The sequence below is a fragment of the Cyanistes caeruleus genome, chromosome 7 (assembly GCF_971803275.1).
Source record: "Cyanistes caeruleus chromosome 7, bCyaCae1.hap1.1, whole genome shotgun sequence".
In the NCBI taxonomy this organism is placed as follows: domain Eukaryota; kingdom Metazoa; phylum Chordata; class Aves; order Passeriformes; family Paridae; genus Cyanistes; species Cyanistes caeruleus.
Genome location: NC_141707.1, coordinates 32,586,870 through 32,613,300, shown reverse-complemented (window position 1 = coordinate 32,613,300; position 26,431 = coordinate 32,586,870). Strand labels below are relative to the sequence as shown.

The 26,431-nt window shown below is 47.9% G+C and overlaps 2 protein-coding genes and 1 long non-coding RNA gene across 4 annotated transcripts in view; 1 reads left to right on the top strand and 2 right to left on the bottom strand.

Moving 5' to 3' along the window:
* The window catches only part of C7H2orf76 (chromosome 7 C2orf76 homolog), a 52,011-nt gene that overhangs the window by 8,194 nt on the left and 17,386 nt on the right, over positions 1–26,431 (bottom strand). The window lies entirely within an intron of this gene.
* STEAP3 (STEAP3 metalloreductase) lies at positions 1,290–25,415 on the top strand. Of its 2 annotated transcripts, none has more exons than XM_086896401.1 (5): positions 1,290–1,512; positions 12,966–13,449; positions 13,915–14,442; positions 15,993–16,157; positions 21,938–25,415. In XM_086896401.1, exons 2-5 carry the CDS (start codon positions 12,967–12,969, stop codon positions 22,226–22,228), a joined length of 1,467 nt encoding a protein of 488 aa, XP_086752527.1. In that variant the 5' UTR covers positions 1,290–1,512; position 12,966; the 3' UTR covers positions 22,229–25,415. The 2 variants fall into 2 exon arrangements, with proteins under 2 accessions (XP_086752527.1, XP_086752529.1); XM_086896403.1 differs by lacking the exon at positions 1,290–1,512 and adding an exon at positions 12,541–12,814 and having other exon boundaries at positions 21,938–25,290.
* Positions 18,097–20,865, bottom strand: LOC147652286 (uncharacterized). Its single transcript, XR_015288873.1, has 2 exons — positions 20,764–20,865; positions 18,097–20,343 (listed from the first exon to the last, which is right to left on the bottom strand). It is a non-coding gene; the product is annotated as an uncharacterized LOC147652286 (long non-coding RNA).

Sequence of the window (26,431 nt, the reverse complement as noted above, 5' to 3'; positions counted from 1 at the left end):
GATTTCTGTCCTTCAGTCACCACAAAGAGCTGATCATGGCACATAAATTATCACCACGATAGGCATGAGGAGGCAGGGGCCACTACAGGCAAGAAGGGGCTAAGGAGTAATCTCATTCTTCCATAGGCATTTAGTCACAGATGGCCTGTGCAGAGGTGTGATGAAGTACAGCTATCCCAATGATCCTCCTTCTCCTAACCATGCCAATAGGCTTTCACACCTCTCCAGTATTTTCTGCTACCCTGGGAACTCACAGCATCTCAAAGTTTGCAGCTTGAATACCCCAAGCCTCTGGAGCTCTCTCTTATCCAGCATCCAGCCACTGGGAGTCACCAGCGGGAACTTTCCCCAGCAATCCCACATCTTTGCTGAAGCCTCCCCATTTCTGCAGGTGTCTGTATCTCCCACCCCACGGATGTGAGAGGTGGCGAGTACTCTTGCAAGCTGGGACAGTCCTGGCTGGCATCTGGGCCTGTTTGCAGGCAGCACAGGCTGGAGAGCGGGGACATCTGCATAGGGCAGCAGTGAGAATGGGCTGAGATAGTTAAAATCACAGCCTGCCCGGGAGAGAGGAAAAAAGTGGGGCTTGTTTCATCCCAGGAAGACACGTCCCATGCGCAAGGAGGACAGAGGGTTGGCAGTTGGCAAAGTTTAGGAAAACCCTCCTGACGGCAGAGAGACTTAAGGCTGGGTTCAGAGGGGCTTCAAACACACACTGCAACCCCCTCCCCACGGTTCGGGAGCAGATGAGACGATCCCTCCAGGTGCCTTCCCTCCGTGCTCCTCTACTGAGTGAGCAAAGCAAAGCTCCGGAGGGATTTGTTTTCAAGTTCCAGTGTGTTTGCCCCAGTGCTTTTGCCTGGAGGCTGCCTTGGGTGCCAGCTCCCGGCTGCCCGCGGTCCATGGCTGCGGGGCCGTGCGGCAGTGCCGGGGTGTTTGCAGCAGGACAGCTCCTTCCCAGCCTGGGGGGAAGAAGAACCATTATCTGCGGGGTGCCTCGCGACGCCGCTTTCCAGAACAAGTGCACGGCCCCTGATAGCAGGGGCAGAGGCGCAACAAGCCGCACACGCCCATTAAAATGAGACACCGGCTGGCTCTGAGATGCGTTTATAAATAGAGAATTAAGGTCTGCCTTCGGCTCCCGTCTGTAATGGACACCGCGGGCCGGCTGCCCCGGCAGCGATGCCCTCCTGCCCGCGTGTGTTTAACCTGGGCACGGCAGTGACGCCCGGGCAGCACCGCGGGGACGGGGCTGGGGGTCCCATGGCCCCCTCACCCTGAGCCGGGCCGGGCCGAGCCGAGCCGAGCCGAGCCGAGCAGAGCCGAGCCGAGCCGAGCCGGGCCGGGCCGAGCCGAGCCGGGCCGAGCCGAGCCGAGCCGAGCCGAGCCGAGCCGAGCGGTGCCCGCGGCCCCCGCGGGCACCTGGGCAGGAGGGCGGAGCCCGCGGCCTGACATCACGGCTCCGCTCCCGCTCCCGGACGGCGCCGCTCGCCCTCCCGCCGCCGCGCAGAGGTGAGGAGCGCGGGGGGACGGGCGCGGCGGGGCACGGGCACCGCCAGCAGCGGCGAGGAGCCGCGAGCGGGGCTCGAACCGCCCGCGCCGGGCGTGCAGTGCGGGGCAGGGCGGGGGAGGCTCGGCTCGGCGCCGCCGGGGCTGCCCTGCCTGAGGGGAACGTCCCGGGTCAGCGGGGGCTCCGTTCCGCCCCCGTTCCGCCGCACCCCCGCGGGATCCCCGCGGCCGGGCTGGGGAGCGGGGCTGCTCCTGCCCGCGGCCCGCTCCGCCCCTGGGCTCGGGCAGGGGGTCCGAGCCCTCAGGGCGCTTTCGGATGCAGCCGCCTCGGTGCGAGGGTCGGTGTTGGGGCTGGGGCCGGGGCCCGGGCGGAGATTCCTGCGGGGGCCGGTGTGTCTCGGTCCGGGCGGTCAGTGGGGAGAGGTCGGTGGGATGCTCGCCCCGGCAGCTGCTCCGGGCTGCGGTGCGGGGTGCCCGCGGGAAGCGCTTTCCTTCCCGTGGCTGCTGGACGCATCCGTGCGGATGCGGGAAACTGTCTGGCACCGGGCACAAACCCCCCCGAACGGATCGGGTTCGCTGTTCCGAGCGATGCGGGATGGATGGATGGATGGATGGATGGATGGATGGATGGATGGACGGACAGACGGACAGATGGATGGATGGACATTCAGCCTGTGCTCCTCAGGCACTTGGCGCTCAGGTTTCACTTTTTATTCTCAGCTTGCTAAATGCTTTGAGGAGATGAGTGGCTTCTTCCAGCCAGGGAGAAATCAGCACCAAGATATTAAAAAAAAATACTTGGGGAAAATCTTGGCCAGGGCCCAGGATCCCTCGGAGGCAAGCAGGGAGCGGCTGTGGGGTTTCTGAGCCAATACAGGGACTTGTAAAAGCTACAAAGGTTGGCTGCTTTTAGGGGGGCACTTCATCATTTGATCCATGTAAGAGTAACAAGGGATGAAAGCTGTGAAGGAATTTTGTAGAGTGACTTTGTAGAAACATCCCACAGGTGATGGAAGCTGGGGTGGGACTGTTCCGGTCCTGTAGCCCTGACCAGGGTGTGACATCTGCCCATGACAGATGGACACCAGGGAGCTTGGGGGAGCGTTTGTGTTTGTAATGCCTGAGCTGGGCAGAGGGGTATAGAGGACCGCAGATCATTTCTACCAGAATAGCCTAAATAAAACTAACACATAGAGAATTGCCTCCTGTGACAAGAACCCAAAACTGAGAGACAGCAGGAGAAGAAGGCTGTCGCCTACAGCATTAATACTTCTGTGGGCTGAGGAGATGCAGGACTAATAAGATTTAAATACTGCATCAAGCTTTCATTTTCTTCTAAAATCACATTTGCTGTGAAACAAATGTACAGTAATATAAGATGCCACAGTCACTGCACATATTTGATTTCCTCTATGATTGTAAAGGAGAAAATGTTGATGACTCAACAAGTCTGTGTTTAATAAAACCACATAAAACCCCAGGAAAACATGCTCTTTGACAGCATAATAATTTTTTGGTTGTTTATTTTTGCTCTTTTTTTTTTGTTTTGAGGTTGTTTGGCTTTTTATTGTTAAGAACTATGCTTTGATTATGACCTTGTAACATCACACCCATAAATAGAAGCAGGTTTAGATTCAGGGGAAACACATTTTTTCCGATGATGGAAGAAGTAGGCCAGCCATGCCAGCTCTCTTGAGAGGTGGGAAAGGCAGTGGCAGTTGTGATAATGTCACACGGCAGGAATTAAAACATACCATTTTATTTTATCTATAAGTTTACCATCACTGATTAGAGTTAGCTTTTTGTCAACATTATAATGGAAGAAAATGCTATTTTCAGATTTGAATTTACTGCTTCTTCATAGGATTTCCTATGCAGACCTACAGTGAACTAAGCAGCTTCCCATCTTCATCTAAGTTTAAGTGAACTGTCACTTAACTGAAAGTAAAAAGCTTCTGAAAGTATGTCAGTGATGTGGGAGCGTCCAACACATTTCCAAAAGCCTTTACATACTCTGGGGCCTAAACATTTTAAAAATTTTCCTGGGGTTTAAGCCACTGAGACAAATTCCTCCCATCCTTTTTCCAGGTTCTCAGATTTTCAGTGAGTCTCTCTAAAGCCTTGGTTGTGGCAACACGTGCATTTCCATTTAGTATAAATACACCATTGTAGTCTTTGGAGAAGATGTCCTAAAAGCTCCCCACGGGATGTAAGCTTCAAGAATCAGGGTCTATAGGTAACATGTCCACCTCTGAAGGAGGCTGATACCAACTGCTGATCATGTACAAGCACTAATAGGTCACAGAGCTACAGAGTGGTTTGGTTTGGAAGGGACCTTAAAAATCATCTCATTCCAACTCCCACCATGGGCATCTTCCATAATCAGGGGCACCTTCCACCAGACCATGTTGCTCTAAACCCAGTCCAACCTGATCCTGAGCACTTCAGGGATGGGTCATCCACAGCTTCTCTGGGCAATCTGTGCCAGTGCCTCACCACCCTCATAGTGAAGCATTTCTTCCTTATATCTAATATAAATCTGCTCTCCTTCACCATAAAGACATTCCCCATTGTCCTACCACTACAGCCCTTGTAAAAAGTCCCTCTCCAGCTCTCTTCAGGTACTGGAAGTTGATCTAAGGTCTTCGCAGTGCCTTCTCTTCTCCAGGCTGAACAACCCCAACTCTCTCAGCCTGTCTTAATAGGAGAGGGGCCTCAGCCTTCTGAGCATCTCTGTGACCCTTCTTTGGACTCACTCCAGCAGGTGCACATCCTTCTTATGCTGGGGTTAGATACAGGACAGGGCCTGTGCCAATGCAGCTTGGCACAGTGGTGAAATACACGGTGTTTGTACTTGTCCAGCACACATGAGTCTCGCTAAGTCATTGGAGGAGGCATGTTGTTCACACTGCACATATTTGGCACTCCGGGCTGACCTGCAAGACCCCTGCCAGTACAAGGGAAAAGGTGAAGCAAACTGCATCTGCTGTGCAGGATGCTGGACTGAAGGCAAACGGTGTGAGAGGAAAGGGAAGGCAGAATGCTGTGTGGTCCTGGCACCTCAGGGCAGTGAGTTAATTTCCAGCAAAGAGCATCTCTCTCCCACCCATCTGGATCCCCAAAGATACTACCTGGTCAGCCAGCTGTGTTTGCCTCTCCCAGGAGCTTCCCAAGAGCTGCTGGGAAAATCTGCAGAGGCAGAACATGGCCCTACATTCCTTGCCTTTCCTGTTTTCACTACTCAGGGCTGGCTCAGAGCTACCTCCGTACTGTGTGTCCTGCCTGTGCTCTGTGGAGGGGGAAAAACAGATCAGCAGGAGGCGGGCTGGCCCTCTGCCATAGGCTGTGTCTTCCTTCCACCCCACACTGCCTCCAGGCCATCTCCCCGTGTGGTCCTGTGCATCTTCTGAGCGACTGGGTGAAGCAAAATCAGAAAGGCAAGAGAGTGCTGATCTTGGAGACCCTTCTAACAGGCACTGCGGCACGGAAATAGCCAATACAAATATTTCCATGTGCCTGCAGTGCAATTCCTCCATGTCTTTCCTGGAAAGAAACAAAGAGGTTTTAAAGAGCTGGAGCCTGCCAGCTCCCTGTGGTGACTGTTGAAGTCAGGTGCTGCCATCTCTGTAGGCCCAGAGAAGGGTGTAAGCCCGAGCTCATTTTAGGCAGGAACACCTCCACCCATCATGTCTGGCTGCAGGGAATTACTAGATCTACCTAAGAAGCTTCCACTATCCAGGCCTTGGATTGCTTTCCTGCTTCTTCTTGTACCTGGGGAGGGGAAGGCTCAGAAACGGGTGAGTCACTGAGTTGTTAACTTGGTAGAAGCAGCAAGAGAATGAAGACCCCAAAAGAAAGCAAGAGAAGGCACAGAAGACTTAAGTACAGCGGCTGAAGTTGTTGTAAACCGGCCTTTTATGTCACCAAAGAGCTGTGAGATGCTAAGCTGAGAAAGTAACCTCATTCAGAGTCACATCAGCCAGATAAGCTCCTGTGTGCTGTGTCAGCATCAGCACTGTTCTAGCAAACTCTGTCTTGCTTCAGGTCTGTGCCTTCCACGGTCTTACAGTGAAACCTCAAGATTTCCCACGCTTTCAAATTCCCATTTCAGGATGTTTTATTACAGGGTAGGTCTTCTCAGGCTTCTCATTACTGTATCAACACAGTGGGCACAGGCAGCAAGATGTTTTTGCAAATGAGCAGAGGAATTTCTTCAGACAAGGACTTTGCTGCAGAGAAGGGGTACTGCAAATGGAGGCAAATTTGAGGGAGAAAAGTTTGAGGGCATCTGTGGCAGAAAATGTTGGTAACTGCTTTAAAGTACATAGTTTTGATGAAAACAGGCCAAAGGTTTGTTTTCCAGTTGTTTATCATGGATAGGTAATTTTTCTGCTCAGCATTAAAATGCAGGGTTTGTCCTTGGGGAGGGAAACTGTCCCTGTAAAGTGATCACAGGTGTAGTTCTATGGAGAATTGTAGCCAAAATGTCTGAGCTTGTGTGGAAAAAAACAGGTTATTTTGTCCCTGTAGGAAATTCTGGTAGCCCTTTCTCCTCTACTTTCCCCTGTTCTGAAAGATATTTTTGAATTTTGGTCCTGGTGAAGAACATCTTGTGGTCAGGGACATGGACATGCCTTAGGCTTCACTGCTGGCTTCCAGAAACAACATTCTCAGTATTTTTCAGCGTATAAACCAGAGGGTGTATGGAGTTGGAAGGGTCAGTCAGTCATGAATGCCTGTCAGTCCATGTTTTCATTAGTGTGTGATGGAGTAGGGAGGCACATACTGGATTTGTAGGTGACACTGAGCTAGGAGAGACTGTAAACATTTTAGATAAGAGACTAAAAATTGAAGATTGTGACAAGCTGGAGAGCTGATTTAAAAAAACAGGGCACATGTTCTGTGTGTCAGGACTGACTGACCGCTTGGACACCAGGTGAGCGACCAGCCAGGCAGTGGTCACAGGGAGCCAGAGGACAGGGACACTGTGCCCCACAACTTAACAGGAGCACACAGTTGGGCAAAAGCAAACAGTCTTCTTGGGATGAAGTGGCGCATTGGGGAAGCAGTGTCTCTGCTCCAGGTGGTGCTTTTTAGGGGCTCAGTTGGAAAATGCATTTCTGGGCATCCTCCAGGAAAAATGAGAGCAAGGAACAGAGGCTGAGTTGTTGGATATTCGGTAAATAACAGCTCTGATGAAAGAGTTGGGTTTCACTTGTGCAGGAAAAACCGAAGGGAGATGTGAAACCTGTTCGCCAGATACAGAATGTGTCTGTCTACAGAGGAGAAGGCAAATCATTTGCTATGTCCTTTGGGGTAAAAGAGCAAGGGATAAGGTTAACTGGATTGAGAGATAAAGAGCAGAGAAAGTAGGGCTCTGCAGGAGCTTATGGAATTGGTTTTAGCAGATAAATACCTGATAAATTATATAATCAGATAAAGACTTGCCCTGGGGCAGGAGGAGGGATGAGGACTTGTGAATGCAAAGTGCATCAGGGTGGAGAGCAGTTGCAGGGGGAAATGTGGCAGCTCCTGGAGCCCCACAGCAGGTCTGGGGTCACAGCAACCCCACAGGTCCCGTGGCAGGTGTGGGATCACAGCACTCCCTGGAGCCCACAGCAGGTGTGTCCCCTCTGCATCGCAGTGGACATAGCCAGCACACAGTGATGCCAGCTCGGGGCAGGACCAGCTCCCCTGCCATGGGTCCCTGTCCCACCTCCCCACCCCAGCAGCAGGGGCATGGGGCACACAGCCCCTGATCCCTGTCCTGTGTGCCTGTGGGCTGAAGGACAACAGCAGGGACAGCCCAGCTCCCAGCATTTCCTCGTTCTTGTATCCTGGCTGGCAGCCCAGGTGGGTTTGCAACATGGCTTTTCTGGAAGGGTGATTTACGTCCTTTGCCAGTTCCTGGTTTGCGCCATTCGGGAAGTAACTCTGCTTTGGAAGGAGAAAGAAGAAAAGGGGCAAGCAAAAGGGCAGCAAACTCGGTTTCCCTGAGTCTTTCTCTTGCAGGCAGAGCTGGGGAAGTCATTTCCAGTCAGCCTGAGCAGGACTGAAAGGTCTCCAGAAATGTGCACCAGAGCTGATATTAAAGCAGCTTTGAATAAGCTCTTTTATTACTTAAATCTGTTCCAGTTCCAACAAGTTCAGGTTCATGGCACTTGCTGTGCTCCTGGGAGGGATGCTCTGTGTGTAGGAAAGAGACTAAAACATTTGATTTTCCCTGGAAATAAAATGGTGATAGAAAAAAAAAAAAAAAAGAGTATTTCTGCTTACAGCAAGACCTGAGTGGAACACTTCAGATGCTGAATGCTTCTCTTCAGCTGGGGCTTTTGGAGGGTTAACACAACAAGAGATGCTCTGCAAACAGAGGCTGGAGGGCTTTGGCTTCATGGTTCAAAGTTCTCTCCATGCAGACTGGAAGTCCCCTGGGGGCAGAGATCACCCCTGTCCCGGGAGTGTGTGTGTTTGTGGGACTGTGCTCATGCCACCCATGGCTGGCAGGGCCCAAAGACACCTTTCCAGTGCAGAAATCACAATGTTCCTCTGCAGTGACTTGACCAAGGGCTCTGCTGCATCATCTGATTCCTCATGTGCCATGCTGGTCTGTCAACCCATGTGCTTGTTAAGGAATGTGTATAATAATCATGTGCTTTATCTCGAGTAACATCCAAGCAGAAGCTGAAGCACAGAGCAGGTTCTTTGATGACTTGCATGTGTTGAATCCACAGCTTATGGAGACTCAGTTGTGGTCAGTCTAAACAAACACTGACTTTGGGGGAAGACACAAAAGCAGTTGTTTTAGCCAAGGTGGTGCAGACTGAGTATGTGAGGCTGAGCCCAAAGATGAGTTTCTGTGCAAACAGGAACCAGTTTGGTTTCACTGGACAGGACATTCATTGGAGCTCTGTATGAGATTACTGCCATATTCTTCATCACAGTTTGATATGTTTAAAACACTGCCTTTTTATTAGAGTTAGAGTAAAACCAACTTGTCTTTTATCTGATAAATCTGAATACTAGGGCACTGAAATGAATTTTGATTTTTTTTTGTCCAGAATTGAAGCAAAGCTCCTGCCTTGCCACCACAGGTTCATCCTTCTTCAGACTGTGCAACTCGAACACCTCTGGACTGCAAATTACAGGAACCAGCTAGGCTATCCTCCTGCACCAGAGGATGTGAAAGGGGCCCCAAAAGATGGTCTCATTGTTAAAGACATGGTCAAAGATATCTGGGTCATCCCAGACAAACTTGCTGCAGTCCCATCATTGTTATTATCTCCTTCCCCCACATCTGTTGAAAGAGGATAACAAATGTGCCTGTTCCCCAGTAGCTGCAGGGCATGATCTGCTCAGCAGATTGACTCTGCTATGAGCCCAGGGACACCTGAGTGGGCTCCTGCAGCCCAGCTCTGTCCAGAATGGCTGTCCTACTGCAAAACCTGAGTGAGGCCTCTCAGTGTGGGCAGAGAGGCAGAAAAACCTTGCTTGCCTGGCACCGAGCCTAAGCTAACAGCCTCTGCCAAACCTCAGGTGCAAAATATGTAGAATTATCCCTGGTTTTCTTCTGTGAGAAACCCTCCCTCCCTCTGCCTGTACAACAGAGATTTGAGTGCTTCGTTTCATGCAGCTGCTGTCTGTCTGATCTCACTCAGTGGGGCAGAAGTTGCCTTCTGGACAGTTTTTGTAGAGTGCCCAGCAGAGGGGAGCTCCCCATCTTGCCCACTGCCCATCTCAGCTAATGCCCTGCAATTAATAGCAATAATGGGAGTGCAGTGTCTGAGCTGCACACGGGAATGAGTGTGCTGCAGCTGGACACAGCAATGATGTGAGGGTGTCATTGGCAGCCAAGCTGAAGGGCAGCTGTACATTGCATTCAGTATTTTAGTGAGGGAACTGCTGCCCAGTTAGAGTTGGAGCGTGTTTATTCCCACTGGGCTGTGCTTTAAATCATCTTGTAGCTTCCTTGGTAAGAAACTGACCTCCTTGAATTGCACGTGCTATAACTCAGCAAGGATGCAGTTTGCTTGATGAGGAAGATCAATAAATAGTGTTTATCTAAGTCTGGAGATGCTAAAGATGTGTCTAAGCACCATGATATTCACTCATGACCTCCTCTGCCTCTGACTCTGCAGCATCCTGGCCATGGTGCTTTGGATGGGTTGACCTTGCTGTGGTGAATTAGTTTTAGAAGGAGAGTTTCAAGCAGGTGACATGTTGTCCACAGGTGCAGAAAAAGCAGCGTGGGCACAGTAAGTCAGGGGTGGTGGCAGGAGGCAGGGGGTCTGCGTGCTCCCCAGAGATACAGAAGTGAAAAAAAGCTGTTGCCTAATCAGACAGTCCATTGCCAGGCATCTGTTAGGCAGAGACCACAGTGTCTCAGTGAAATGTGTCTATGGTGAAAGAGAGATGTTCCCCTCCTTTCTCAGGAGGATTTCAGTGTGTGGCAATGACAGCAATGCAACCCACAGGCAGCAGCCAGTGCCAGGGACCATTCCACCAAGGGCTTGCAGCAGGGATGAGCTGTCCTCCAAAACCCCACCAGTCAGAGCATGACTGAAATTATCACACCAAAATTCACAGAAAATGTTTTGAGTCTTGCTATGCAACTATCCTGCTGACTTCAAAGGCTGTTTAATTCTGTCATCCCTTTTAATCAAAATAACTGGAGGTGTTTATCTCCAAACAGTGCCAACATCTCTCTACATGTTCAGTGGCAGCTGCAGGACAGAGGAAACACACTGTAAGAAAAATTGCTTGCAGCAACATTTACATCCCAGTGGGACCACGGACAGAACTTTTGAGGTGGCTTAAATAGATTATGAAATTAGTCTGTGGGTAACAATCACTTTGTCACCCTGAATGCTGGTTTCTCCTCCCGTGGCTGAAGGCCAGAAATGTGTTTCTTCATTTTGGGGTAATATTTTGTGTGCACAGGTGGTGGAAAAGGGGTGGGGAGGGTATGGGAGAGCAAGCTAATTATTCTGAGCAATAGTGCTGGCCCTAGAACAAATAGTTCTGGACATGAATAAATTTAGGTGGAGCAAGAAGGTTTCTAAGAAGTAAAGCAGTGAGTGTGTGATAAAGCTTCTGATAAGAAGGGACCAGGAGAAAACCCAGAAGCACAGAGCAGGCTGTGCTTGCAGACAGATCTGAAAGTCATGCCTCACACTTTTTCCCTGTGGCCCTTTTCTATGTTTATTCCCCCAGGTTTTTTGCAGTGGAATAAGCAGAACTGCAGTATGCTGTTTGATCTCTGTATTTATCCAGTGGACATGTCTTTTTAAGGGGAAGAAGTCACCATGCACTTCTTTGGCACTTGTTTTCCCTGGATAGCACTTCTTCTGCGAACATACATTTTGGTCTCTGGGACAAGGTGGTGCTTGGTGAGAGGCAAGGAGAGCAGACAGACCTCTGCCATGGAAACAGTATTGTCACTGAAACCATCATGGGTTTGTATCCAGGACAGTGAACTATAGTTTCAAAGTCCATCTGCTAAAGGTGTTTTGCACGCTTTCAATGAGGAGCAGGATTGAGATCATGGTTACTGTGTGAGAGATCTCCTCCAGTAACTTGGCTGTGCTTGATGTTTGTCTGCCTGGGACCAGCATGTTGGTGTTTTCATAGTAATGTGACCCTTTGAACATTTTTCTGAGTGATTTTAACAAATTTACAGCTCATTAAAGTGTATATATGGTTAGAGGAGTTTATTATGCCCACAGGCAACTCTTGTCATGTCTCTCTAGCATCGGTAGTGATTTTTGGTGGCCAGGCACTTTGAATGAGGAGATCCTTTTGCAGCTTCTTCACAAGAAAGATTGACTGTCCTAAATGATTTTGAGTAGATATTAGGAAGAAATTCTTTAGTATAAGGGTGGTGAGGCATGGGATCAGGTTGCCCTGAGATCCTGTGGATACCCCATGCCTGGAGGTGTTCAGGACCAGGTTGGTTGGGGCTTTGACCAGCCTGGTCTAGCAGAAGGTGTCCCTGCCCATGGCAAGGGGTTGGGAGTAGATGATCTCTAAGTCACTTCCAACCTGAACCATTCTGTGATTCTGTGATCACTACCCACAAGTTCCATCTTCTCAATATTCACTCCCTTTCCCAGATCACTTATGAGCATGTTGGATGGCATAAATCCTCAGGGAAATCTCTTGGCAACCTATTCCCATTATAAAAATCATTTATTTCTTCTCACCCTTTGTTTCCCATTGGTGACTATTCATGCAGAAGTGCCCTTCCCCTTTGCACCACTGCTGTGCCAATCCCAGAAGAGCCGTGGGTGAAGGACATTTACAAAAGCCTATGAAAAACACACCTGCACCAGCGACCAGGTCACCCCATCCAAGTGGTCACCTTCACTTTGAAAGAACTTAGCCACTTTGAACCAGGTACAAGGCAAGACTGCACTCTGCCAAAGCAAATTTGTCTGCATCCCCAGTATATCACAAGTCTGTTAATTACAGTCTTTATAATAATCTCTAGCGTTGTGCCAATACAAAAGCCAGATATCCTGGTGTGTAAGTTGCATGGGCTGCCTTCTGAGCCCTTTTAAAATCTCACCCTCAGGAATTTGCCATTCCTTTAAGGTAAATTTGCTGTTCCTTAAGTTGGGAGGCAGATTTGAACCACTGACATAGCCCATGAGCAGTCGGCAGTTCCCTGACCGAGTTTCTTCTGACCTCCAGGTTCAGCTGCTGTGCTGCCTTTGAATTTATTGATCTGCTTAAAACCTCTCCATGCCCTCAATATCTAATCTGTTACAAGGCAAAATTCATTAACGTTTGTAAAGCTCATCAAGATCTTTCATGAGCAAATCCCATCATGTTTTAATATATTTTTTAAATGTCACGAGTGAGTTCTCATTACTCATTAAAGAGCTGAAGCAAACAGCGCTTGCCAGACCCAAATATTGGAACAAGAAAGGGCTGCAACTCTCTTCGTTTACCACTTTTAGGACACTTTCATTTCAGTTTGACTTTCTGCCTTGATTCTACCCTGGCAAGTCAGAACCACCCCTCCAGCTTTTCCAAATGTAGCCTCAGGGATCTTCACGGACTCCTTCTTTAGGAGATCTGGTAGCTCCATGGGAATCTCAGAGTTTCTGGTCCCGATTGCTCTTAGTGTTGGCTGGCTTTGCAGTGTGAGATGCCAGCATGAAGGACAGCAGAGGATGGATGAGTGCATCCAGCAGATGTTGGATCCCACAACCCTGGGAAACCTCTGTAAAAGCCTTCACCTTCCAACCCAGCATGGTGTTTTGTGCCCCTCCAGTGGTGCCTGTACATTACTGCACATTTCCTGGTGGGTTTGGCAAACAGGTCCTGGGCTATTGGGACCAAAACCATGTGTTCAAGTGGCCTAAGTGGCATTTTGTCCCGTGACCTCAGATGTGGCCCGGGTCTCTGTGAGAGCCCCACAATGAATTTGCATTTCTCCTTGTTTTTCCTGCCAGGATGTCCAGAGGAGACATGGCCAAACCTCTGCTGGGCCATCGGAGCACGGAGGGTGACTCCAGCCCCACGCCGCCGGCCGGCCGCACCGTGGGGGTGCTGGGCAGCGGGGACTTTGCGCGGTCCTTGGCCGTGCGCCTGGTGTGCTCCGGGTTCAAGGTGGTGGTCGGCAGCCGCAACCCGAAGCGGAAAGCCAGCCTCTTCCCTGCTGCAGCAGAGGTCACCTTCCAGGCCGAGGCGGTGAAGAAGGCGGATGTCATTTTTGTGGCGATTTTCAGGGAACATTACTCCACCCTCTGTGACCTGGCTGATGTGCTGGTGGGCAAGATCCTGGTGGATGTTAGTAACAACACCGAGATCAACCATCACAAGGAATCCAACGCGGAGTACTTGGCCTCCCTGTTCCCAGCCTGCACCGTGGTAAAGGGGTTTAATGTGGTTTCTGCGTGGACGCTGCAGTCGGGTGCCAGGGATGGAAATAAGCAGGTATTGTTTTATTCCAGCAAGGGCTAAATCCCAACAGTTTCAGCAGCTGAGATCTGGCAGCATCAGCAAATGGCCTTAGGCTCCAAGAGAAGGAGTCTTGAGTGCTGGCTGTGGCATTCAGAGATCACCCCTTAGCTCCTGCATTTCTTTGTCCAGAAATGAAGTACCTTCACTCAGTTCACACTTTGTAGTCTTTGAACTATCTGCCTAAGTGAAAAGTATTATTCAGTTGTCTGTTTATCCAAACAGAGCCAGTAAAACAAACTAGTGGTTCATGCATGAAAGGAAATCTGTCCAGGAGAGAGGTCTTTGGCAGCCGTGGTAAATCCCTGTCAAAAAGCCTGCCAGGAATCATGATGCTCAGTGGAATAACATAGGCTCTCTGTGACACAGAATCCCTCCCGATGCACTTGATCCCAGCAGCCTGATTTCTTTGCCCTATGTGTGTATTTCTATTTGTTGCAGGTTCTGATCTGCTCAAATAACCAAGAAGCCAAGCGCACAGTAGCAGAAATTGCTCAGGTCATGGGATTCACCCCTGTGGACATGGGCTGCATGTCATCAGCCTGCGAGATCGAGAACATTCCCCTGCGCCTCTTGCCAGCCTGGAAAATCCCCATCTTTTTGGCTCTGGGGCTCTTTCTTTGCTTCTTCACCTACAACCTGATCCGGCAGGTCATCCACCCTTACATCAGGGAGCAGAAGAACAAGCTGTACAAGATCCCCATCGAGGTGGTCAACACCACGCTGCCGTGCGTGTCCTATGTCATGCTGTCTCTCGTCTACCTGCCCGGGGTGCTGGCAGCCTGCTCCCAGCTCTACTACGGCACCAAGTACAGGCGCTTCCCAGACTGGCTGGACCAGTGGCTCCAGCACCGAAAGCAGATTGGTCTCCTCAGCTTCTTCTGTGCAGCCCTGCACGCCGTCTACAGCCTCTGCCTGCCCATGCGCCGCTCCCACCGGTACCTGCTAATCGAGACCGCCGTCAAGCAGGTAACGGGGGTGCTCCTCACACCAGCACCTGCAGCAATCTTCTAAACTCCTGCAGATGTTGGGTGGTGGGCTTAATAGCTTAGCTTTTTCATTTGTTTTCCAGAGCAGGTGTGGGACAGTGGGAAAAAGCTGTTACCTCTAGGAGCACTTCCCCCACAGGTCAGCCGCATGGCACAGACAGAGCACTCACCTATCTGTGCTGCGGACCAGCCATCTCCCTGGATACACAGCTCCTTCTGCATTTACAGGGCTAGGATCAGCCCCCCTATGCCACTGCTCCCCTGAAACACTGACAAGCCTTGGAAACCAGCCTTGCCTGGCACTTCTGTGTCTGAGACTAGGTCAGAGGCAGGAGAAATGCTAGGTGAGGGGAAATCCAGTGGTAGGAGGAGCAGAGTTCCCTTCAGCTCCCAAAATCTTGGGAGATCCCTGTTTATTCACAGTGATGTTCATAATTGTGCCTGCTGGAGTAACCAAGTCATAACCCAGGGAGGGCTGTGTGTCCTCATCACCATGTGCCTGCAGGAGTTTAACAAAATGGTAATGAAGAACCGGTTATATAAGAACAAGGAAATGGAAAAGGACTTTATTGCTTTATGGACACTCTCAGCAGTGTTTATCCAGTGTGAGATTGCTGCCTTCAGGCAGTTCAGTCAGCTCTGTAACTTGGCAGTACCATGGGAGAATGGGATTTGATCCTTCCTGCCCCTGATTTCTCACTGCTCCACGCTGCTCCCTCCTGGGATGGCACAGGCTTCATGCAGCTGAGGGTGAATGTTATCAAGGAGTTACTCACAACCACTCTGCTTTCTGTGCTGGGGTATTTGTCCAAATATTTGTCCCAAAAAGGAGGGAAAGGACAGATCCCTTCTGTCCCTCTGTGGGGATGGCTGGTTTTGGCAGCAGTGCCTGTTCAGAGCATACATCAAATGCCATTCCCAGCCTCTCAGCTCCAGCCTTGAGCAGGTTCTTCTCAATTGCCACAGTTGCACATTAATCTCAGGCAAGCATCCTGTGTTCATTTCCCCTCTACCTCCTGTTTTCTAGCAACATCTTTGTTTAGTAAATTAAACCTATTTAATGGGCTAAAGAGGACAGTTCTAAATGTTCCTCTTTGCCATGCAGTATAAAACCCATCTTCCCTTCCATTAGCATGAACAATTTCCCCCCCTAAATGCACTTAAAACAAAGGTTATTAGGAGACTACTGCATATTCAAGCATCTGTATTTGTTTTCATGGCTTTAAACTGAGTTCTCATTGTAATTATCTTTCCAAATGTGACTTTGGGGCTTGCTGCTGTGATTACAGGCATGGGAGCTGAGAGCATTCAGCAGTTCTTCCCAGCAGGCTTCAAATCAGGTCTAGCTTTGGCCAAATGGCTTTGGGATAAGAGAGCATTTCCACATCTCCTAAACAGGCAAATAGTGCTGGAGATGTGAATAGGACCCAGTGCTCTTCCAGGAAACCTGCTTCCAAAACCAAAATAGATAAAATTCAGTTCCTCTGTCCCTAAGCACCCCGTTTTAACAAACCTTCATTGTCATGCCAGGCTGTGGAGAAGAAGATGACAATCTGGGTAGAGGAGGAAGTCTGGAGGATGGAGATTTATATTTCTGTTGGAATAATTGCCCTGGGCTTGCTGTCGTTACTTGCCATCACTTCACTTCCATCCATCGCAAACTCTCTCAACTGGAGGGAATTCAGTTTCATTCAGGTAAAGTTGACATTTGCTGATGCTAGAGAGTGATTCTGCAGAGTCAGGCCCTCACACAGACAGGGCAGGGGTTGACCTGCTTTCCCAGCACAGCCTGCTCTGGCAGGGCAGCTGCAAGCTGTGCACTGGTGTCAGCAACAAAACCTCCCCATGCACCCCAGAGCCACAGACCACTCGTTCAGGAGGTGAGACCAGAGGCAGAGAGGGGCAGAGAGCTGTGGTGTGTCCTGGGGCTGTGCTACTCTCACACAGGACTTGTCCTATCCAAGGAAGGTGCTTGTCTCAGGAGAAGGGAAAATGCAAGGTGTCATGGGCATCCCAGCAGAGCTGCTGCTGGGAACACCAGGCTGTGGAAGGCAGGCAGGGAACTCGCTGTGGACACAGCTGGCTACAGGATACAGATCTGCCCTTGCTGTTTAGAGAGAGTGAGCTGCTGAGGAGAGCACCTGGGGGCACAGTGCAGGGGAAAGACAGGTTTGGCAAAGCTTGCATGCACCCACGTGTTCAATAGACAAGTTCAAAAAGGCTTAGAGCAGTCTGTAAACTGCCAGAGCCCATACAGAACAGAGAACTGGGTATGATTTCAATGAAAAGGCCATGTCTGATTCTAAAAGCTGAATTAGTAATGTAGTTTTTCCCCAGTGGTTTGGGAGCCTTCCTCCAACTTGCAGTGATGGCCAAACTCCCAAAGGCCAAATTCCCTTGGTAATCTGAGTCTACCCCATGGGATGTTCACAGGCACCATATTCAGTGGCTGCAGCTTTTTCAGGGATGCATTTGGAGCCAGGCTTAGGGCTAATTAATGGAGATAGCAGAGAATTAACCTTTCCAGTATCCCCTGCACATTAGAGCTGATTTTGAGGCCAGATGCTATTCACTGTGTCACAGTCATATCCCACAGCCCTAAAAACACCTTGTTACTTGTGTTTCCTACACCAGGGCTGCTTAGCATGCACCAGGCTTTGTGTCCCACTGCAGTAACCCCTGTGGCACCCAACATGCGTGAGCCCCCCCAGGACCCCGTTCTCTGCAGCTCCCCTGTGGAGCCTCCCTTTGCACCACTCTGGCACACACCTAACCCTTCCAAAGGGGAGGGCAGGGTTCAGAGATGCAGAGGTGAATATCTATCATCCAGCCTCTCTCTTAGCCTCTGCTGAAGCTCTTCAGTATGTATAAATAATTCAATATTCATTAGAGCAGGAGTTTGAAGTCTGCTCCCCTGCTTCTCCCACGAGTGCCCCGATCACCAAATGAGCAATCCAGTTTGTCTTCTTTTCCCTCTTGCTGTGGGCTAGCCAGTAATTGTTTACACTGAGTAGAAGAGCTGCACCAGGAGAGTTTGACCCCAAGAGATCATCCCTCAAGGAGAAGGGAGAGCTGTCTTTAAACCTCTCTTTCAGACTGGACAATGGGAGCATATTAATTCTCACCACCATGTCTCAGGGGAGGGCTGCAGCTGCTGGGACACTGGATACATCAGTCCTTACGCATCTCATACCAGAAATTCCAAACGAAGGGAAATATCTCCTTGCAGTGTGGAAGGAGGCTTTGAAACCCCCTGCATTTCCCTTTGGCACTCCCCAGGCAGCCTGGCAGCTGTCCTGGAGGGCGTTGTGTCATGTAACACATACATTGCCGTGGCAGGTAGTGCATATAACACGACTGTCCCATCTGCCCTTTGGGACCCCTTCCCGAGCCTTTCTAAGGCTATGTCAGCACTGGGACCAGATAAATTCATGATGGTTGGTTCCAAAATAGCTCTTGGCTGCCCCACATGGGAGCTGGCTGGCTTAGTTCATGGAAAGATACTCACACCTATTTCTGTCTGCATGGAATAAAGCGTGACAGTGTGACACGAGCTCCCAGCTGATCACATGCAGGAGAGGCACGGCTGATATTGTGCCTTACTGTGGAAATACCATGTCAAAAGAGCAGGTTACAGATCTGGCATGTTAGCTTCCATATTTTTTTTTTTAAATGAGGGATCTTTTCAATTATTTATTCCTCAATAAGTCAGTGGTGCCTTTTTTGAGGAAATTAAAAGAACAGCTACAGCTACTGCTTGCAGGCTCCAGAGGTTACATTCACATAGCTCAGTGTGAGCCTCCCTGAATTAATGCACAGTGACACAGTGTAAATACAAGGGGTGAAGCATGAGGCTGCTTTCTCAAATATTTGGGATTTCTAGCATTTCTGCAGCATCAAAGAAGTGAAATGCAGAGTGCACACACCCCAGCCAGATGCCTACCAAAAAACGCAGCAATTTGTTTCCATCTCAGTTGAACTAGATGATGTTTGAGAGATGCTGTACCACAAGCCACATGTGAAGCAAATTCAGGAGTCATTTTAGTCCCTCCCTTGCCCAGAGCTTCCAAGTCTGACATTTTCCAGCAGCCAGTGTGTATACCTGTATTAATGCCATATACTGCCACAGTATTAAAATACACATCTGTTGCCTGACAGGTCAAAAATCCCATTTGTATTGTTGCCAGAGTTACAGGAAAAAAGGTTAATTTTCACAGTAGCTCCTGCACATACACAAATTTCAATTAAATATAGTTAAATTGGATACACAGTTCCCCTGTGTGTCCAGTTTTAACAGAAAATGTACAGAATCGAGACATTGGCTAACAGGAATGATTTGTATGTAATTCAACTTATAGGAGACATTTTTAATGTTCCCCAGTGATTTACAAATCAGCTCTAATTGCCTGAGAAGTAAAAATGTGTATGATTGCCTTTACCTTCCTATCCTGAGAAGCCCTCCTGGAATTTGAAGGTTGAATTGACCTGGTTTCTTTCATGGTTCATGCAGCCTAAGATGTAAAGAATCTGTAATCAGACCTTTTCTAACCCTCCTGTTGAGGCAGTGCAAGGGGCCAGAGCTGCTTCAATTGAGCTAATAATTTCATAGTACTGATGGCTGCACAAGTCAGAAACATATCTGGGTCAAGAAGGGGCCCTCTGCCTTCAGTGCTGCCCGAGCATTTCTAAATGAGCCACATGTGACTGGATCACCTTTGCTGATGCATTACAGGGAGCCTGCAGGCACCAAGAAGATGGGGGAGGTAGAAGAGTTAATGCAGAATAGAAAATGCTCACAAAGCCTGCATCAGGAAGATACCATCTTCATACAGCATCTTTCAGGGAACTTTAACACCCTACATGGCTGCTGGCCCCACACTCCCCGTGTTGTGACAGTACAAAAAAAAAACTCTGCTGCTGTTTAAAACAAAACCCAGGAAGATTTCATAGCCAGAAACTGCATAGAGAGGATCAATGAGAGCAAAAGAGTGGTATCAGGGCTAAGCACATTGGCAAATCGGCTCCCTGGGGTGCTCAGCAGGCTCTGCATTGTACTACACTGAGTGTATATGCTGAGCTGTAAATACTGAGCCAAGCTGCAATCTGCAAAACTTTTGGGTTTTGTGCACTTACAGACCTGCCTGTATCCTGCTGTCTGGTGGATGCAGCCATGACTCCTTCAGCCAGCATCAGCACTGGGACCCTCCTCTGCTTGCCTCAGTCAGCTCCTCCTTTGTGTTAAAAAGGGATCAGCCTATTGCTGCTGTCAGAGGAGCTGCCAGCCCTCTCTCCAGCCACCAGTAGCTTTGCCATGTGTTTGTTGCCATGTATTTGTTGCCAATTAGCCTTTTTGTTTCATGCCCACCATCCACACACAAAGGTGGGTCAGTCAGTGATTGTTTGTCACCTTTTGTCCTATTAATTTTCTCTCCTGCTATCCCCCAGTACCAGCAGCTGTTTAAAGAGAAACTGTAGAGGAACAAGGTAATTATCTCCAGCTCTGACATCTCTGCCAAGCACAGGGCCCTGCTCAGGCTGATTGTGAATGCACTCCCTGCCCAGGACAGAAAACATCTGCTCTTGGATTCACTTTGTCCCCTTTTCCTTCCCTGCTTTGCCAGATGAGTCCTAATCTGGTACTTCAAACTTTTTGCCACGTTTTCCCTGGCTATTTTTTGCCTGTTGCAGAGAATCTTAACCTGTAAATGATGGATGATCTGCAGGTCAGGTCCTGTTGTTAGGTTCAACTGTGACCACAGCATATTTCAGCAAACTCCTCCTTAATTTTTCAAATGCAGCTGTTCTTGATGTTGTTGCATTTGCTGCTTGTTACCACTTTGGTTTAGGACATGGACACAGCTTCTGGTAAGGACATCTGTGCCTGAAAGAAAGGATAAGTGTGGGGTTGCACACAAGACTGAGGTTCAGTTCCCAGCTCTGTTCCCAACTCCTGGCATGACCTTGAGTAATGCTCAGCTGTAACACAAAGAGTTCTTCCCTGCCTTGGCAGGACTCTGTGACACCCACATGCCTAATAGATACTGTAAAAGTGAAGTACAAGATCTGGCAGCACACTTCAGAGCTCTCCTTCCCTCCCTTGCCCAGTCCCCTCAGCAGCTTAAAAGATTAGCTCTGAAGTTTAGAGGAGTCTTGGTCTGTTTCTTTCATAACAACATAGTACATTTTTAAAAGTTGTCTCGGTTTTTTCATTGTTTCTCAGCAATCAAAAATAGCAGAGGGAGCTATGAATTGAGCTGAAACTGTTTCTTCAAAAGATTATGAGTCCTACCTCCCATCTTACCCTGGATCCTTATTTTCCTGCCACATCCTTTTTCCTTGGCATATTCAGGAAGACCATGTTTCTTGCTGATCTCTGCACCAAAACAGATATTTTGGCTTTTAAAGGCTTTCCTCCTTAAGTTAGGGTCATAAGCAGCAAAATTTTCCCTGTCTAAGCATCTTGAAATTTGGTTGTTATTTCAGGCTTAGACCAAGCATTCAAAGTAGGGCAGCAGAGCAAGGTGCGCTTTTCTCTGAAATCTGCACTTTTCTCTGAAAACACAGCCTGTGCAAAGGCAAACACAGAGTGCCCAGGGCTGCTGAGTGCCAGCAGGCAGTAGGAGCTGGCAAGCTCAGGAGCCTCCACTTCTGATGCTGGCAGAAAGCCATCAGTGAGGGAAACAGTTTAAAACCTACCTTTGAGAGCAACCGTCAGAGGGAGCTGGCAATAGTCAGGAGGAGATGTCTCTGTGGGTCCTTGGGAGCATGATCTCAGCTGAAAATGGGGAAAGTTCTTGCCTGTAGAACAGGGGCTGCATTCTTGCTGCCTCCCTGAGTGGATAAAGAGTTCTTGACTCCCTGTTCCAAGGGCTTAATCTATCACACAGCCTTTAAACCTAACACAGATCTCTAAGACAGAGGAGGAAACCCTTGAGGGCTGTTGCTCACCTCAAGAACAGAGCACTTCTGCCTGCACAATCTTGTTTTCCTGTAGATGACACCAGTCACCTGAAGATGTCTTTGAGAGTGTGGAGCTGTGGCTTTACCCACTTCCAGCAGTGCCAGCTGTAGTCCAGAGCCACATCACTGCTCTTCATCCTGCTGGTCAGAAGCCTCAGCGAGACAGGGACTGGCAGGAGCAGAGCTGGCAGCTCGGGAGGAGCCCGTGGGAGCTGCCTGTTCCCACCTGCTCAGCAGGGGCAGAAGCCCCCCTCTCTGCTGAGTTGGCATCACCTTCTGGGAAATTCCTGCTGAGCTTCTAATGTCCTACTTAACCTCTGATTAGACAAAGAAAGATGCAGCCTGGCACAGGACCCAGGAAAGATTTCCAGCCATGTTTTATTCTGTCCAGGAAAGGCAGGAATATCCATTGCTTTCTCTGTGTCGTGTACACTTAGAAAATAATGTCAAAAATACAGGAAGACAGCCAGGCACAAGGTACTCTGCTAACTGGTGTGTGTTTCTTTTCTTTTTAGTCCTCCCTTGGATTTATTGCCTTGGTGATCAGCACTCTGCACACACTCACCTACGGCTGGTCGAGGGCCTTCGATGAGAATCAGTACAAATTCTACCTGCCCCCAACCTACACCCTCACACTGCTCGTCCCATGCACTGTGATCATAGCTAAAATCATCTTCAGTTTGCCCTGCATCCACCACAGACTTCTGCGAATCAGGAGGGGCTGGGAGAAGGGCAGATACGTCAAATTTGTTCTGCCCAGCGCAACGGGGGAATTTTCAAGCGGGGAGACCTCCAGTAATGTTTAACAGCCCCAGCTTTGAGGATTTTGGAGCACTATCACCATTTCTATAAAGGTGTTTCTCTTTCTTAAATATGTGTATGTTTTGGTATAATGGTATTGTGGATAAAATAATAAAACTTGGTGACTTTAGAAAATGGACAACCACCAAACTAGGTTAGACAGTAGTAGTTAAATTATATTGCTGATTTGCTAGGACAATTATTGCCTTAAAAATGATTGAGAGCCAAGATAGCAGCACTAATATACATGGGAAACTGATGGACTCTGTTGGTCAGATCAGTCACTTGAGGTGCTGGCTGGCAGCTCCCCAAAACAGTACTTCTCAGTTGCTTTCCTAGCTGCTCTCATAAATTTCAATGCCTTTTTTTTTTTAATATGAGGTTGCACAGATTTTTTTGGACTTTATGACAGCAAAGATAGGTATCTTTGCCTCTTAAGTGTATGGATCAGTCAAGGCAGTGAGGTTTAGAAAGATCTATTGCCTCTGGTTTTGTTCTCCTCAATGAACTCTGTGGAGTCAGAACAGCTATATTTAAGTTATTGTGACAGCAGATTTTACTAAAATCATCAAATCTGACAGCAAGCCCAGTATCCCTGTTCTCTCAAATACAGACAGCACTTCTGGTCCTGAAAGCAGTGTCTGATGCATGTTTATAAGCTGAGGAAATAAAGCACCTTTTCCAGCAGTATAAAAGCATTTGAGAGACATCCCCAATACCAGACGTCTGGTCTGCACTGCTGGCTCTGAGATGATAGTTACTGCTGCATGCTCTCTGTTATACTGAGCCAAAGTTTCAAGCAGTGTTTGATTGAAATAGAGCGAGGATAATTATTGGAAAGGCCTGCTGCTTCACAAAATTACATGGAGAAAACCAAGGCCTTCCGGCTGGCCTTACACCAAATAATAGGGTGAAGCTTTTAGAAATTGCTGTCACCTGAACATTCCCATTTAAGCAAACAAAACAGCAGCTCTAAACCCACTGGTTTCACTAGCAGTAATAAGATCTTTGAACAGTCCTGCAAAGTCCTTTTCCTAACATGAAAACATGGCAGTTGTACATTTTGGGTACAGTGCTTCATTGCCTTACACGTTGAAAAGTCACTTGCTAGATCACAGAGCAGGTATGAAATGCTCTTCTGGCTTCACACCCACTGTGGACAAGGCACAGGGCAAAGAAGATTTCTATCCTAATTTCATGTTTCACCTGTCACTTTCTGTGAGGTTCTTACTCTTTGTCAGAACAATTCTTTATGTTTTGGACATCCAAATCACCAAACAGTGAATGGACAGCCATTCACTAAAGCTCATTGAAAAGCAAGCGATAGGGATGACACAAGAAGACTACCTCAGTAAGGTCAAGTACAAGGACATGCTTGGAATAGCCTCATTTTCCTACAGTTAAGGAAAAGACACTCAGTGTTCAGTATTGCTTTGAGAAACAAGAGCTGTCAGCACCAAAGGAGGTACATGTTACTGGATGTTATACTTTTAATATAAAGGGCAGGGGGAATTATTAGCTTTGGGGCACATAAGCCCTTCTACAAGCCAATGCTTCCATAACCTGGAAGAGTTCTATACAGACAGAGACTCACAAGAATTCCCTGTTTAGCCTCGAGTAACTACGGTGAGTAATGCTCTCCAAATATTGCTCATGTGGCCAGTGACGATATTGAGTGTTAGTTCTTGCCTAACACTTACAGTAAAGTCTCTAAATGCTGCTTCTTTTTACTGAATAAACTGGCTTGAGGGGAAAGCTTAGATTTCATAATCAGGTGATTTTTTTCTTGTTGTTTTGATGGGGTTTGGACAACATGATGAAGGTACCATTCTTTACCACTGTCCCCCTCAGCAAGCTGAGTTTATTAGGTTTCCCCATCCACCTCCAGAACTTAGCCCACATTGGTACCTGACCAAATCACTCTCCAAGCAGACTGATGACCCAACCCTATTTATTTCTGGTTAGGTGACAGGTTAAGTTTCCATATGGATTTGAGACAGTTTCACCTGAATATAATTTCACCCACTCCAGTTTAACTCATTCTTGAGGGAAGACTGGATTCAGCAAGCCTGGTTTTTTAGTCATCTTTTCCATTTCATCATCAGGCAAAGACAACATAAAAGCACCAGTTTACACACTGTATGGTGTATTTCAGTGCCTTTTTTTTGCCATCTAGGTTTCTTTCCACATCTTTAGGTCAGGCAAGACTGCTGTCTGCCGGCCAAAAAAGATTAGGAGGCAGGGAAAGAGCATTTCACAGGCTGGCAGAATTTGTCTTCAAGGGAGAAAGAATGGTTTCTTTTGAGTCGCTGCAAGGTTAAAGACTCAGCTTTCTGCCCAGCAGAAGGTTTGCACCCTCGCTTTGTTTACATGGCTTCCATGCCTGCAAGCCCTTTCCCATGGCAAAGGGACAGTTTCCATGAGCAGAAGGGGAGTCAGTGAGTCAGCATGGTGCTTTTCAGATGGACACAAGCCCTAAGGGACAGACAAGCCAGCTCAAAATCCCCACAGTTACTGCAGCTCTCCAGCATCTAAAAAAACAGCTTGTCAAGTGTCTCCAGGTAATGCCTGTGCCAGCAGACTGGCCAGCCAGCCACCATCCCTTTTGAAAACCAAAACCAATTCTTATAAATGCAGAGCAGCATTTCACATGATGCCCTCTGTATGCATCTAGTCCTTAAGACATGTGACACAAAAGTTTGAGTCATTTCTTCTGATTCTGAAATGCTGAAAATGAAACTAAGGAATTTTTCAATTATCTTTTCCCTAAGCGTTTTTGATATGCATGGGACATCCAGTGAGACTGGCTAAAATTTACCATTTAATTGGTTTTGTACTTGAAGCTTTTCTCTCTGTATATATGTACACACACACACACAAATATATGTATCTTATTGCAGAATATATAGCTTGAATGTAAAAATCTTTGTATTTTTATTTTCTGTACTGCCTACTATGTGCCTCTGGGATATGTAAGAACCAAATGAGAAGCTGTAAGACTAAGGCCAGTTTTAATCACTGGCCTATGTAATTATATAAAAATATTCTGAATAAGTCTACACAATTATATCAGAACTCGTGTGAGTCCTTTCTCCTGCCTCCCCCCAAACAAAACCATTACTTTAATGGCAGTAGTAGAGGAGTGTGATTATGTAGAATTTAACCAATAAGAAATAAAACCCACTACAGCCAGCAGCGTGTAGAATCTCATTATCAAGGTAATAAAATGATCATTGCTGTGACCCATGGTGCCAGGGCTCAATTACAGAGTTCCTGTGTGTGTGAGAGGGCACAAGTGTGTACAGGCATATATTTCATTAGAGGGGGCTACTGATACTACACAGCACTTGTAGCACAGGATCAAACAAGATTAATTCATTAAACAGAAAGTGCTGTTGATACAGAGTTCAAGGAAGAAGAAGTTCCAGATGGGGGACCGCAAAGAAAGATGGAGTTTTAATACTATAAATTTGTTCTCTGCTTCTTAAGTCACTTTTTTGTAGAAGTGGCATGCCAGATCAACCAACTTCTGGATCCACAGCATTGCATTTTAATGAGCTAATTTGTGAGTTGATTTTAATGAGTTCATTTAAATTCCTGAGCTGAAGATTAACCTCTGCAGGTACAGTTCTCTCCTCTTTCAGTTTTATAATACAAGGCTTTAAATGGTGCAATTGGTTTCTTGCTCTTAAGGGATTTACTCACAAAGTGATATATCAAACTATAGTTAAATCTTTAGGGGGATGCATTTGCTTCAGCACTCTGTGCTGTGTAGTTCCCCCAGTCTCTCCAATAAGGCCAGCACAGCTACAATCAGCAACAAAACTGGTGTTACTCTTCAGGTCTAAATTTCACACACTGAGCTAGTAGGATTTTCAGACTGTGCCTTGGGTTTGAGGAACAAGATTTGTTACACTAGGACAGTTTTCTTTTATCTATTTGTTGTGCCTTAATAAGCAGCATCAGTTTTGCAGAATTTCTGCACAAGGGTTTTTTTTGTGTATGTGAGAACCACGCACATTTTAAAGCTGAGCACAGAATACACAGATACCATCTATGATTAGGGACAGTTCTTGTTAGCAGAGCATGTACAGGACATTCATAATCAAAGACTAAAAATAAGCATTGTCTGGGGCCAGTCAGGAGGATCACGTATCAGAAGCCGCAGTATTACTGAAACCTTTCAAAGACTTAGTGGCACGAGTGCA